The 14,206-nt window shown below is 43.6% G+C and overlaps 1 protein-coding gene across 4 annotated transcripts in view; it reads left to right on the top strand.

Annotated features, from left to right (window-relative positions):
- The first annotated feature begins 1,467 nt into the window (after positions 1-1,467).
- The window catches only part of KHDRBS2 (KH RNA binding domain containing, signal transduction associated 2), a 317,562-nt gene continuing 304,823 nt past the window's right edge, over positions 1,468-14,206 (top strand). For all 4 annotated transcript variants that reach the window (XR_004426194.1, XR_004426193.1, XM_033143192.1 and 1 more), the window contains exon 1: positions 1,468-1,861. Coding sequence is in view for 2 of the 4 variants with exons in the window: in XM_033143192.1 (XP_032999083.1) it covers positions 1,771-1,861 (91 nt within the window). In the remaining 2 variants the exon portion in view is untranslated. The remainder of the gene's footprint in view (positions 1,862-14,206) is intronic.

The following is a 14,206-nucleotide window of genomic DNA, read 5'->3' as shown; positions in this document are numbered from 1 at the left end:
CAGTTTAGGCAATCTATGTTGCCAGGCTCTTAGGAAAACTCAGTGTGAGTGCCTTTCTATAACCATTCCATCTTATCCTTTAAAAAAATCTTCTAGGAAGAGATGCACAAAGGTAGGGTAGGCAATGGGATGCCTTCTAGATACTCCCACCAGCCCCACCCAGCATAGCCAGTGCTCTGAGAACCTGGGAATTTTAGTCCAACAACACCTGGAGAGCACCATACTGTCTATACCTGCACTAGGCTGCAATGTGCATAGGGAAGGAACACTTCAAGGTAAAAGGAGTGGAGGAGAAAGCTGTTCCATTAATTCCCTCTTGTGCTTTAACAGTGCCATGCACCACCAAAGGGCTGATACTTTTCTGCCTTTTGGCTTGCAGGTAACATTTTCTTTTACCCCATTTAAAACATTTCCTTCATACTGTCCTTCATGAAAACTGAATCCAGGGCAGTTTGCAGTGTGAAAAACGAAGCCCAGGTTTAATCTTACTACCTCCTCCTGCTATTTTTGTGCTCAGAATGGAGGGAGATTGTATTCCCCATTTTATGATCAGGCTTCTTTCCCTAGTCAGATGGGGAAGCATTTCCAGCACTGTTTCTGTCTCCTTGCACACACTGCCAGGAGGAGACTGCAGCTTTCAGCTTGACACTTTTCTTTCTCTCCATCTGGTGAAGGCAACATGTTCTCTCTCCCTTTTATGCTCTCCAGTCATAAAAAAAACCTACCTGGATCGAGTCAAGCTGCTGTAGGGTGTTTATAGTAAGGACAGGACAGTGAATCAAACCTGCAATGAGTATTCCGCCCGCCCCTCCCCCCCACGCAGCCACTATTTTAGATGTGCCAGTCATAACAATCAGCTCCCCCCCCCCCACCTTTCAGCAGTCCCGACAAAAGATTGGATGAATAAGGTCGATCCCCCTTGCAAAACTTAAATATTGGTGATTAAGAGCACAGCACGTTCCAAAAGGTGACAACTTTCTTGGCTAGTAGGATGTTACAAAGAGTCTCTGGGTGCATATTAAAAGCAGCCAAGCAGCACTGCAAACCAGTAAAATATGCGGTGACCGGGCTAATTGCTTTCCCTGAGAACCGAATTGCCAGGCGTTTATGAGGGCGGCGGGGGAGTGCAAGGGAAACAATTCGGCCCCTGACTCTAACCCAGCGTTGGGTCTGCTGCTGCTTCAGACGCCGGGTCTAGGTTGCTCTGTCCTTCGTCCTGCTTCAGCACCTTGGACAGCGAGCGGAGCGCCTGGTCCTTTCCCCTCCCCTCCTTCCCCCAGACAGCAGCGCTCCTGTCTCTTCTCCCCAACCTGCCTTTCAGCCGGCGAGGTTGGGTGGGAGCCAATCCCACCGCAGCGCTGCCCCGCGCATCCCCGCCTTCCAGCCTGCGACCACCAATGTGAAGGGAAGGGAGATGGGTGGGAGGCTTCTTTTCCACACCTCCCTAGTTAAAGCTTCTGGTATGAGGCTGGCGCTCAGTGGCGGGGGGAGAGGCACACACGCAGACGGGCAAGCAAACGCGCGCGCTGCTGGAGGGAGGGGAGCAGGAGGGAGGTGGCCGCGGAAGCGCTGTCCGGGGTCCTGAAGCGGGGACTGAGCGAGGGGTGCTCTACCTGCCGCCGCTTGGGTGCATGGGGAAGTGAACCATCCCAAGTGCCACGAGCAAGGGGAAGGGCGAGAGGCGAATCTCACCCGGGGAAGCTCCTGCCACTGTCCTTTTCCAGCACCACCTCGGACAGGCAGCCGGTCCAAAGTGCCACCGAACATACTATGGAACAGGAGAAATATTTACCCGAGCTGATGGCAGAGAAAGATACCTTGGATTCCTCCTTTGTTCATGCGATGCGCCTTTTGGCTGAAGGTAAGACTTCGCTCGCCTCCCCTTAACGCAGAGATCTCTCTTGCTTTTCTCTTGTTTCATTTCTCTGCGTTGCTGCTGCCTACAGCGAACTGTTAATCTCCGCTGCTGTCTTGAACCAAACTGAGACGGGTTAAGAAACGTGCAGATGCACACCCGTTGTTGGGAGAGAGGGGGAGAACGCACGGCTGTTTCTGTGATATGATCTCAGATCTACATACAGGCAGTGGTTGCCCAGACAGAAGCGGGTGATTGGGAACGACTTAATCACATTAGAGATTGCAGTGCTCAGGCAAGTCAGAAAGTGCAGGGAAGAGAGAGGGGTCGAGTTTTGCTTTAGAAGAAACGCAGGAAATCCTCAGACACTGTCTTCGCCTTGACACAGACATACAAACGGGTGCGCAACAGTAATCTTAGCAGTGGGGACAGTATACTGGCAGCATTGCTTCAGGGTGCAAGGTTAAGCCAGAGATGCTGACAGGTTTCTGTAGAAATGCTGTAGGACAAGTAGGGCAGTTTGTGTTCATGGCAAGACTCCGGAAGAAGAGCCACTTCCCTCTTCTAGCGTCAGTCCAGTTTGCAAATGAATAAGCAACAATTATTCATGATGTGAAATGTGTTGGACGTGGCTGTTCTGGGAAGAAAGGGGAGACTCTTATGGAGAGAGAAGACTCAGGATTCTCCCCGGTTCTGCTCTGCAATAGATTTTTGGAGCTAGCATACAAAATAACTTCTGCTCCTCAGTATACTGAACATTTCCATTGCCAAACACAAATGTTGCCAATATCTCCCACTTAATAAATAACTACCAGGACTGTAGCCATGACGGTTGCTGCATTTCCATGGAAATTGTGTGTTTCCACAAGAAGATTTTATTTATTTTCATACTCCTAATTAATATTGAATTCTCTCCTCATTAAGTGAGCAACTGAAGTTGAGTTTTTGTGGCAGGCAGAGCTACAGTTCCTCCTTTCATTTGAACAAGATGCTATTGTCTCACTTGAACTCATTACGTCTTGTGCTGTGTGTATGTATGCTTTTTAATTTCATACTCAGCTATATATGGCAAGAGCTAAACCCATCACAGTGTCTATAATTCAGCAGTGCTTTCATTTCACTTCATTTGGTTCGTATTTGCCTTGTTGGGTTCACCCTGTCTTTCTAGGAGACGGATTAGGACTCTGTTCATCATGGAGTTGTGCTGTGGGATTCACCATTTTGAGCTGTCAGCATTGCTGGTCAGTCACTAAATAAAACTTTTCAAGTTGTGCCTTTGTCTAACTGTTCTAGTCACATTAATCTGTGCCCCCAAAAAATTGAGGTACAAAAGTATCATCACCAGAAAAATCTCCCTTGAACTTATCCCTTGAGCTTTCGTTTCACTTTACTTGTATACTGTTTGTATACTTTAGTTATATCCTTTATGTACTATTATTGTTTACTTAGCACATTATTGGAGGATATAAAGTATGAAGAAACTCTGGTAAGTAAATCACTCCATAATTAGGGATAATGTTTAGATAGAAACAACTATACAGAAATCTAGGAATACATGCAAGGACATATGCATCTGTTCCAACTTACATTGATTTTTAAACACTCATAATCTGAAAAGCACTAAACTCACAATGCTTAAAAGCACTAAACGCGTTTACTTAGCTGAGGAATCTTCAGGTCTTCTTAAATGACAGAGTATTTATTTGCAAACCACAATAATGCTGTGCTTCTGTTGAGAACGGGAATGCTGATATGAATCAATGATGGGTTTGATATACTTTATAGTAGCTGCCTTTCTTCTATAGAGGGGAAGGGGGGGGAAACATACCCATTTCTGCAGGAGATACTTTGGAACCCATGGGATAAATTTAAGTTTTCTCTCCAACGTTGTGGGTGTAGTTTTCTCTTTTCCCAGCAGGGGGAACTATGTACTGAGACACAGTGGGAGTCTCATGAGAAGTGAGGGGTAGGGTAAGAGAGAGAGAAATAAGGGTCTGGGAAATTAAAATATACAACTACAGTATTTTAATAGCCAAAAATAAAATCAAGTCTATGAAATATATGTTCGCAACTGCCTTTCCTATTAAGACTAGAAATCAACTCTGAACGGCTCACAAGCTTTAGTAAACTGCAGCTATGGCATTTCCACCCCATATGCTGTAGGTGAACATATGTGAATATTAAAAAGAGACTAAGGTGAGCTGCCTATGAAAGCTGCAGAGAATGCTAATGTGGGATTCCCATCAGCTACCTGGCATTATCACTCAAAACACCATCTGTCAAGGTTTCTAGAGCCACGTTTTAGATTCCTTTAAAGAAAACACTGCAGAAATTAAACTTTCATTGTAGTGAGCATATCTACCTAGGAGAGCACAAACTACATGAAAGATGACGGTAAATGCCATTGCTTGCAGGCAGCCTTCTGGGAAGCAGGTTATAAACATTATACCACTGTTTATCCAAATGCCCAGCAAATAGGAGACTACACAGCAATATTACTGTTGCATGCCATCCCAATCTCTGAGTGGTGTGAGATTCCAGGGATTCCAGGCACTTACCAAGGGTTTGTGTTTCCTTTTGGGAAAGAGGCAGGGCAGAGACTGTGGTGTCTTTATGATATATGCCAGCAGAGCCCCCTTTCCTTTGTTCTCTTAATCACCTGGGTGATCACCTCAACATAGGAAGTTAGCTTGGCTTATGTATTTACACTTTCTGGATTCAGGGGTTAGAAGGATCTCACAGACAGCCTACTCCCCACCCCCCATCTCACCCCTCAAAACCCTCATAACATTACTTTACTACTGGAACTATAATATTGCTATCTGTTATATTGGCTATTATTTGCTAATAGAGGGAGAGCCTTTAAAATCACAATTTAGGAAGTCTTTTTCCTAGTTATGTATTTCAATTAAATGCACAAGTAAGGTCCTCTTTGTGTTTCAGGGCTTAAACTTTAACGTGATTCTTCATGCCACTTGCTAATGCTTGGGGGTTAAAGTCAGACAAGCTCAAGCATAACTCTTAGGGATATGTGTAAAGAGAGTTTAGGTTAAGGATATCTGATTAAATTAGGGAGAACTTCTGCATTTTCTTAGGGGCAAGATCTTCTGAGCCTAGGAATGACTATTAGTATGCCTTGTCCAGTATGCATAATTTATTTTTGCAATGGCAAGTTCTAACACCCTCCTTAAAACCTTACTTATATTTCAATAAGGAAAGATGCACTTAAAAATAAACTGGCATCAATAATACTGAACTCTAGTTCAGTTATGTTAATGGTAAGGATCCAACATACGGATATATTTAACATCATTTGTAATTTATGAAGTTTGGAATGGCCCTGTATCAGACAGTGCAAAGACATAAGTCTGCAATCCCATACACTTTCTTGGGAGTACTTTCCATTGAATCCAGATGCTGCAGCTCAGTAACTTTGGACTAAACATTCACTCAACTGAGCAGTTGTACTCTCAGTAGAAAGTGTACAGGGGAATGTTGATTTATCCACTTTGTTCTGTAACCAAAGTATGCAGTCCTGGTTCCTATTGAAACCAAATATACTGTGAAATGTTAATTCTACAACCCTATGCACACTTACTTAGGTGTAAATCCCATTGAATTCAGTGGGGCTTGCTCCTGAGGAGACATGTATAGGATTGCACTATTAGCTGTATATATGCCCCTTTGGAATTTCTGTACAGACATACATTTGTATCTTAGCTTTCATACATTGTATGGGCAAGCCCAGGGTCTAATGGTCTCACCACAAAAGCAAACTTCCTAGAGCCTATTCTTTCTACCCTGTAGCATTATCATCTTTAAAACCTTTATATGTGATTACAGATGGGCAGAAGCAGGGGAAATATTCAGACGCTGTAAAATCTCAAATCCTAAAAGAGAATTTCCCCATATTAATTGGATTGCATTATGCGGCCACCTGTTACAACAGGCAGCATAATTACTGATCCTTCTAAGTTCATTGTTACCAGATTTAACTGTACAGTATTTTGCAGTTAACCTTTCTAGGTGGCAGGTAAGAGATCATTGTACATCATTCAACCACATAGTTTCCAGTGGCTATAAAGATATTTAAATACCCAGCAACGGGGATATTTAAAAAGCTTACTTTATGTGCCATATTTTATTATTATTACCGTAGAACTTGGGGCAACTAATTCAGATTTTTATGATGGGCACTGTAGGGCAAACATTATGTCATTTTTGAGCAAGTGCAAGTAAGCAGAGTGGGAGGGGCCAGTCTGAAAACATGAATGGAAAAAACAACCACCAGCTTGGTGATTCCTGACATGTGTGACACTGTCCGCATGACTCACTGAAATCTGCAGTTCCACTTTCTATTGTTTGTGGAAGTTTGCCTTCTCTATTTTAATTGTGTTTTTACATCACAATTTACCATGATTAGAAAACACAGCTGAAAATGCAAAGTTATGCAGATTGCAGGGGGGGGGAGGATAATTTGATCTCTCCGTGGTCACTGCTGGATTCTAAATTAGATGTGCTGTGACTCTGAAAGAAAGAGATCTGAACACTCATGCAGAATTTACAGATAATATCCTCTCAATGAGCAGCTGTGCTCAAAAGGAACAAGACATGTTCTAGGACTGGGTTTGGCGAACTTTTTAATGTTTAGAGCTGTAGTCCTTTAAGGTAATCGCCAGGGGCAGCATACTGGTGGTGGAGTCCAGTGTGGGTGAGGCTGGACCTCAAAGTGCATGTGATCAGAACCAAAGTTGTATAGGGTCACTCTCTTTCTCTCTTCCTGGCACTCCTCTCTCTCTCTCTCTCCCCAAATCCCCTTTCACTTGTTTTTCTGTGTGCATGGACAGCTGCTTTTAAAATTCAGCCATATCAGTAACAGTGTGTGTGGTGCAACATGGGTGCTTCTGCTCAGAGAAGAAAAGTCAAATATCCCTTTCATCACACAGGTACCTCTTTAGCACACTGAAGGGACCCTTCTGTATTACAGCTTAAGGCAATGGGAAATGTACCGGTAGGTCCAGGTCTAGTGCATATAGATGGGAGACTGCCTGGGAATCTTATGGATGCCACGTTCAGTTCAGGGGTGGGATTAAACTAATGAGTCACATCAGTGAAAGTACAATGACTTCTGCTTCTGTGCATGGGACATTCCCCCACCTTTTCTCCACCCACGCAACCATGCCCCCCCCCCAAAAAAAATTGACTTTAGGAGGATCAGGGGAAAGGAGGGGGAGGAGAGGATGAATTGTTGCATTCAGCAAGCCAGAATGCTTGGCCTCGTGGAGCAATTGCCTTAGTGTGATGTTAAATTCCTCCCAATGTTTAGCTTTTTGACTAAAGCAATGGAGAAGTTCATATTTAGACAAAGAAGCTTGCGTGTTATTATCTGAGATCAGATTCCACCTTTGCAAAGCAACAGGAAGTGTGAGTGATTCATCACTTCATGCTTCCAAGTCAAAGCTGAAGCTGGATGAAATACATATACAACCCCCCCCCCCATTTCTCTTACTGCAGGAAGAGAATATGCATCGTTGATATCCATGTGTTCCCTTTGCACTCTGTTCATGCTTCTCCCCTCACCTGTGCAGTGGACGTCCAATGCAGTATTTGTGGAAAACGATCCTCCTGCAGATATTTACATCCATTTCTTTAGGCTTATTAAAAGTCCTAGACAGGATCTTCACGTGAGCTTATGCTTATAAAATACCTTTCCAGGCTTGAAATGAGCATATATAACAAAACCCAGTTATTCTGCCCCCATGTTTTCTTAGCTTCACAGCCTTGTTACAACTGCACAATACAAGCCCTATGAAGAATGAATGGATGGTGAATGAATGAATGTGGTGCATGTTTATGTGTTTTTGTGTGAACGGATGAATGGAGGTATGAAAGAGACAAAGCAACAGTGATGAATGGATGGATAAATGGATGGATGGAATGTGTGACTGGACATGCATACATGGTTGTAGGGTAGGTGTGTGGATAAGGCCTCGCTCGTTTTTTTGGTTTAGCACTGCCCATCACCAGCTCTAGCCCTCCCTACCATTGGTATGCAAGATTTTGACCATGTTCCCCTGAGGGAATGAGGTCCTGAAAACTTCAAAACATTGCCCACTTTTGCCCCAGATGTGAAATTTTAAAAAAACTTATTATTTTCTTCTTGAATATGTGGTATTGTGATGTGTGGACTCACAACTAAATATAATTCTATTACAGTACTCAGAGCTAGAGATTTGCATGCCATATAAGGTTTTCTTGACTCATTAATATATACTTCTGCTGGGAATCAAGAGGCTGTGATAAGGTCACTGCATGCAAATTATTTTCAACTGCAAGGTACACTTTTATGAAGAGTATGCCTTTCTTCTCAAAGAGAAAGGTTATTGCTTAATCCAGTGACCCACTGCCATTCAGGCACTTGCTATTTATTTGTGGATGGTTATAATTATCTTTAGCCTTAGCTGCAAGGATAATTTATTAGCTGATATTGTCTGTGCAGGGCTTGGAACAAAGATCAACTTATTGTAATGTAAGTTTACTTTATAATTCATTAACTGTTGATGACATTAATTCAGTGTAAGTGGATTTCTGAGTTTTTGCTCTTTTTCGTGTGTTACAGACTGGAAAGGATCTTGCTTCAATAAATAGCTGGCAGTCTTTCTTAGGATTGGGGTACTTCTCAGTTTTTAATGTATGCAAATGATTGCTTGGTGTTTCTTCAAGTGATGGAAGAACACATATGTATAAACTAGTCCTAATATTTTATAACAGATGACTTAAATAATGCACCAACATCTTGAATCATTTCGTTCTGCTTAAGTTTCTATCAAATCAAAAGCAACAAAGAATGATAAGTATGAATACAGGATTTCATTCTTGATTAATTATTGACTGGGGACAAATTCTAGGAGCAGATCTAGGTTATTCAGTTGCAGCAAAAAGGACAGAGTGGTTTGTACTGCTCCATGCCACAGTAGATTGCAAGGAGAGTAGCTCAGATGGTCCCACATTTAAACCCAGTTTGTTTTTTAAAAAGGATCAGGTAGTAGCCCTTGGAAAGCTATTGCTAGTTAGAGAAGGTGATAAAGGGCTTGGCAGAAAAATGCCAGCTGGGTACAAGGCAGCTTCCTGTGTTCCTTTTGGAGCATGCATTTTAATAGGGAAAGGTTTTCTCCTTGCTTTTTTTTTTTAATAGGGAAAGGTTTGCTTTTGCTGTTGTAAACTAGTTATACCCTAAGTTCAGACTTGCTGGCTTTGTGGTTTAACATTGGTCCCTGCAGTCCAATGATGTGTTTAAAATTTACAAAGCAAGCATGTATATTCAGGTTCACTTAATGACTCAGTGTTCAGTGATCTGGACTATGCATTCTGTCTTGAAAACATAAGAAGTGCCTTGCTAGATCCATCTAATGCAGGATCCTTTGAAAGAATCCCAACCAACATCAGGCATTAGATGGTCCATCAGAAATTGGAAAGTGCTGAGCCAACAGTGCACCCCTTCCCTAATCTTATACACGCTTGTGAAACAGTCTCATTTATTTCATTGGAAGAAATGGGAAATGGGAAGAAATCTGGTCGTAAATCCTATTGTTACTTATTTTGCCATGATAATTGCATGCGTCGTTTAAATCAGCGTACATACTCTTATATCCAGAAAGTGATACATTTTGTTACCTGAAACAGTGCTTCTCCCTTGCCTGGTTAGGATTAACATATTAAACACTTGCTGCACCATTCAGATGCCAAGTCTTGCCTTCAATTAGCGCAGGGCTGGAGAACCATTTTGAGGCAGCAGGATGGATGCTTCAGTCCCCCAAGCCCTACAGGCTATCTTGAATGGTAGGTAGGGCCGTCCATCTGCCATTCACTGGAAAGCACTATGAAGTCAAACCATGTGGGCAAAGGCAGGGAGCCATGTTTTTACCTGCCCTACATCTGACATCATATATGATGCATGGTGTAGGGCAACCAAAAGTCACTTGGCCATAATGGCCTCCAGGACCAAATGGTAAGGTCTACCAGGCCTGATTGGGCCCATTGGACAGATTTAGTACTTTTTCATCTCACCCCCTGAAGCAGATTCCTTTACCTTGTTGTGTGGCAGGGCTGGCCCTGATCTGACTTATCAACTCAGCTCATAATGTGTTTTCTACAGTTAAAAGAGCAGCTGCATCAATGCCACAGCTTGCAGTGTTGGTTCCCTAGTGCCAGCAGTTAACCAAGGATATTGTTCCAGAATAGCAGCTGCTGCTATGCAAGGAAAGCCGCCATCTTCATAAAGGGCATCATGAAAGTGCATCATCAAAGTGAGATCATGAAAGCAGGTGGAGCAGTTCAGAATTCTTGCATAGAAGCAGAGCTAGTGTGTCAAGTTATTCTGACAGGATTTTGCAGCCACTGGGTATTGCTGTACTTTAGGGGTAGCGGATATAGTACCCATCAGATCTTGATGAATTCCAGATCCCATCTTCCCCTGACAATTGTCAAACAATATCTGGAGGGTACCACATTTGTTACCCTTCCTGCATTATATGGTAGAGAGGAAAGTATAAGGTCAAGTGATATTCTGCTTAGCTGAATAGACTTGCCTGGCTTACCTAGCAATGGTGGTGGTTTTCAAAATACCTACTACCAGGGAACTCTTTCAGTCTGCTGTGAACTCATTGGTGTCTGGGACTCACTCTGGGACACACTTTCAGTTTGCATGGAGCCCTAGAAATGTCTAGAAAGCTTTGCCATCAGTCCAACCAAGCCGAGTGTGTAGCCTAAACCATGGCCAACACTATTGTGGCTGTACAGTGGACTGACCACCTGACAATGTCATTCAAAATGTTTTTCATTTATCAAGGGACTCCTGAGAAGCTTCTGATGCTTAAAGTTTGAAAACCACTGCATTACACATTCTCACCTATAGTGAGTTTTGTAATTGTTGCATTTTATGGGAACAATTCAAGTGAGCTTCTGCATTTACATATTGATGTGTGAGTTGCATAAAAAGCTAAACTGTAAGGAAGGTGATAACAAGAAAAGAAAGTATAGATCACAGCTGGCCAATGTGGTGCCCTCCAGATGTTTTGGACCACAACTCCAATCACCCTCAGCCAACATAGCCATCCATTGGGGATGATGGAAGTTGTAGTCCACACATTGGCTACTTCTGATCTAGAGTAAACTTTGATTAAAATTTTCATAGCATCTACAATTAAACTGGCCAAATTTTATTAGGAGGTGGCACAGTTTCTTTCTGGACTGAGTTTAAGGTTATTTTTTTAATATAGGCACAGAGTAAACACAGATTCCTGGATGCCACATAATGACCACTTTTAAATTCAAGTGTTGTAGCTGTATCCAAGAATAAAGTGACTTGGAGCAGCTCTCTCTTGCAGAGCTTTGGAGATCCACAGAGCTTTGGGTTGTGGTGGCTGTTTGTATAGCCCTGCAATAGTTACGTCTGTGTATTTCTAGTGGGGGAATTTAATAAGCAGAGGAGCCTGTGAATGCCCAAGGTCATTGTACATATGTACCTTTTATCTCTTGCAGTGTTTCTGTTCTCAAGCTAACCATAACAACTTGAGGAATTGCTGGTTATACTGTCTGGTTTCCCCTCACCAGGCCTTAGCCAAAGGAAATTTCAGTATTAATGTTGTTCAGAAACTACTTACCAAAGAGAAAGTCAAATAAATGCTATGACTGGAATCAATTTGCTACTTTGGCAAAAGAGGAATAAATGGGAGATTGCAGAAGGACAAAACACACACACACACACACACACACACACCCTAAATTATATAGCACACTCCTCTTTTGAGAAGACGTTCTTCCTTCACCTGCGAAGAAGCATGAGAGGGAAAAAATGTCCAGAGCTACATTTCAAAGTGTTTCTCTCTCTCTCTCTCTCTCTCTCTCTCTCTCTCTCTCTCTCTCTCTCTCTCTGTGTGTGTGTGTGTGTGTATTCCTTCCATCCCTCCACCAAACTGAATCCCTGAAATTCTTGAACTGACATGATACATCTTGTCAGAGCTACTAGTGGGCCACGCAAGGGCATGGGAGGAGGTATAACTTCCCGGGTGAGGAACGTGCTTCAGTCCCTCAGGAGTAGAAGTGATGCTACAGTGCACTCCTTGGCAAGCCGCATAAATCACAGGGCTTTGCAGCATGGGAGGCACTGACAGAGAGAGAAAGGCACTGAACTGTGCAGTACAAGGATGGACTCTGCTGCATCTCTGCCATCATTATTTCAGCCTAGAATATCACCCCCTTGCTATTCTGCAGGAACTTTCAGGCATTGAAATGCCAGGTGTGAGCATTGTATGAATAATTACTACACATCAAGGCTGTGCAGGGGATGTTGCTGCTTGGACCAAGAACTTTATAACTAGTTGTTCTGGGAATCAAGGGTTCCCTTAATGTTTTCCTTACCATCATCTGAAGACCTTGAGCTACCTTATTACCTCTTAATGTTTCTTTGCCCTTGTTTAACTAATAATGTATAATGCCACTTATAAATGCCAAACCTTCAAGCAGTTTCTCAGAAATCCTCTATACTAATTAGTGAAATCGGTCCCTGAGTGATGTTCCTTGTGCAGGCAAAACAGCAGCATCTAAGAACAAGGAGGAGGTATGGACAGGCTTGGGAGGAGGTCTGCAGGAATAAAACTCACACATATAAATAGTCTAGAAAAACAACTCAAGTTGAAGAAATGGATTGGAATATCCTGGAAGTATGACTAGCTACCTGGTTGGTTGTTTGGTTGGTTGGCAACTTGAACATGAGCACTCCACACAGTGATATTTTGTGCTGGCCCCGGGGGTGCCCAGCCTAGTGGACACCGGGTGGGAAGACCAGAAACTCATCCAGGGCCGAGCGGGGGCATGGTCAGCAGTCCCGGACAACAGCAGTAGGTCCAGCGAGGCAACCAAGTCCAGGGGCGGGGCAGCAGCAGAGTCAGATAATAGTCCGTGGGTCTAGCCAGGTAGTCAGAGGTCAGGAACACGCCAGGGGTTAAGTCTGTGAAGCAGGGTCAAAGTCCAGTCCAAGGTCCAGGAGTCCAACAGGGGGTCAGTCCAGCAAGGAGCAAGGCAGGAAGCAGGGCAAGCTACAGGTCAGGAACAGGCACGAGGACACAGACAGGCACACAACTTGGGCTGGCCGGCCTTTATCTGCCCTGAGGCATAGGGCGGCCCTGATCCTCTGGTGACTCGCCTCTCCTTCTGGCCTGGAGGCAAGCACTCCTCCTGCAGGAACTTAGTTCCCTTTGCCTCTCTGCCCTAAGCCTCCACAGCTCAGGAGAGGCTGGTGGGTTACCGGACCCAGGGGAAACCTCAGCTTCCACTGACAGGGCTGAGAGTGGAGCACCTGCAGGCAATTGGTCCTCCGTCGCATCAGGAGCCAGAGCAGACTCCACTGATGCCTGCACCTGAGGAGTCTCAAAGCGGCTAACATTCTCCTTTCCCTCCCCCCCCCACAACAAACACTCTGTGAGGCAAGTGGGGCTGAGAGACTTCAGAGAAGTGTGACTAGCCCAAGGTCACTCAGCAACTGCATGTGGAGGAGCGGAGACGTGAACCCGGTTCACCAGATTACGAGTCTACCGCTCTTAACTACTACACCACACTGGCTCTCAAAAATGTGGAAGTGGCAGTGGGGAGGTCGGCAAGGTGCAGATGCAATGGCAGGGGCATTTGTCTCCCAGTAAGCAGCAGCAGCCATGGGAGCTAATGTTGCAGTTCTGCCTCACTGGGTGACTTGGAGCTGATTAGGACTGAGCCAAAATTAGCTCACATTGTCCGCGTGTTCATGAGTACACTCAGTTTTTTGCTCCTTATTATTTATTACTATTGCGTATATATCCCATTTTCCTCCAAGGAGGTCAAGCTGCTGCCCATGGTTCCCCTAGCAGACTAGCAGATACAATTAAGATGTAGAAAATGGAGCCTTTCAAATTCAATGTTCATCAGACCAATATATTTCGGTGCAATTTTCAAAGGCTTCATTTTTTTAAAAAAAGGGACCCGAAGGTATATAGCTAATAGCTAAATAAAGAAGGATTAATAACCTTTAATTTACACATTAAAGGAATTTAAAGGAAAAAGTAATTTACTTTTACCTCTTAAAATAGAATGCTCAAAAGCACTTAATGTCACCAGTCTAATCACCATGTTTCAAAAGGACTATAATTTCAGCCCTGATTTGTATCTTTGGCAGCATCTGTCTGATAGGAATTGCCATTGTGATTATTTTTGTGCAAAATATATGCATGCATAAAGCACACACTGTGCCGGAGAGGTTAGCACCACAGTAATAGAAATCATTTGCAGCTGTAGCTTCCGCCAAAGGTTAGAAATGTTAAA

The sequence above is a fragment of the Lacerta agilis genome, chromosome 3 (genome assembly GCF_009819535.1).
Source record: "Lacerta agilis isolate rLacAgi1 chromosome 3, rLacAgi1.pri, whole genome shotgun sequence".
Taxonomy (NCBI): Eukaryota; Metazoa; Chordata; class Lepidosauria; order Squamata; family Lacertidae; genus Lacerta; species Lacerta agilis.
Note: the sequence above shows the minus strand (reverse complement) of the source record. Positions and strands in the feature narration are given on the sequence as shown.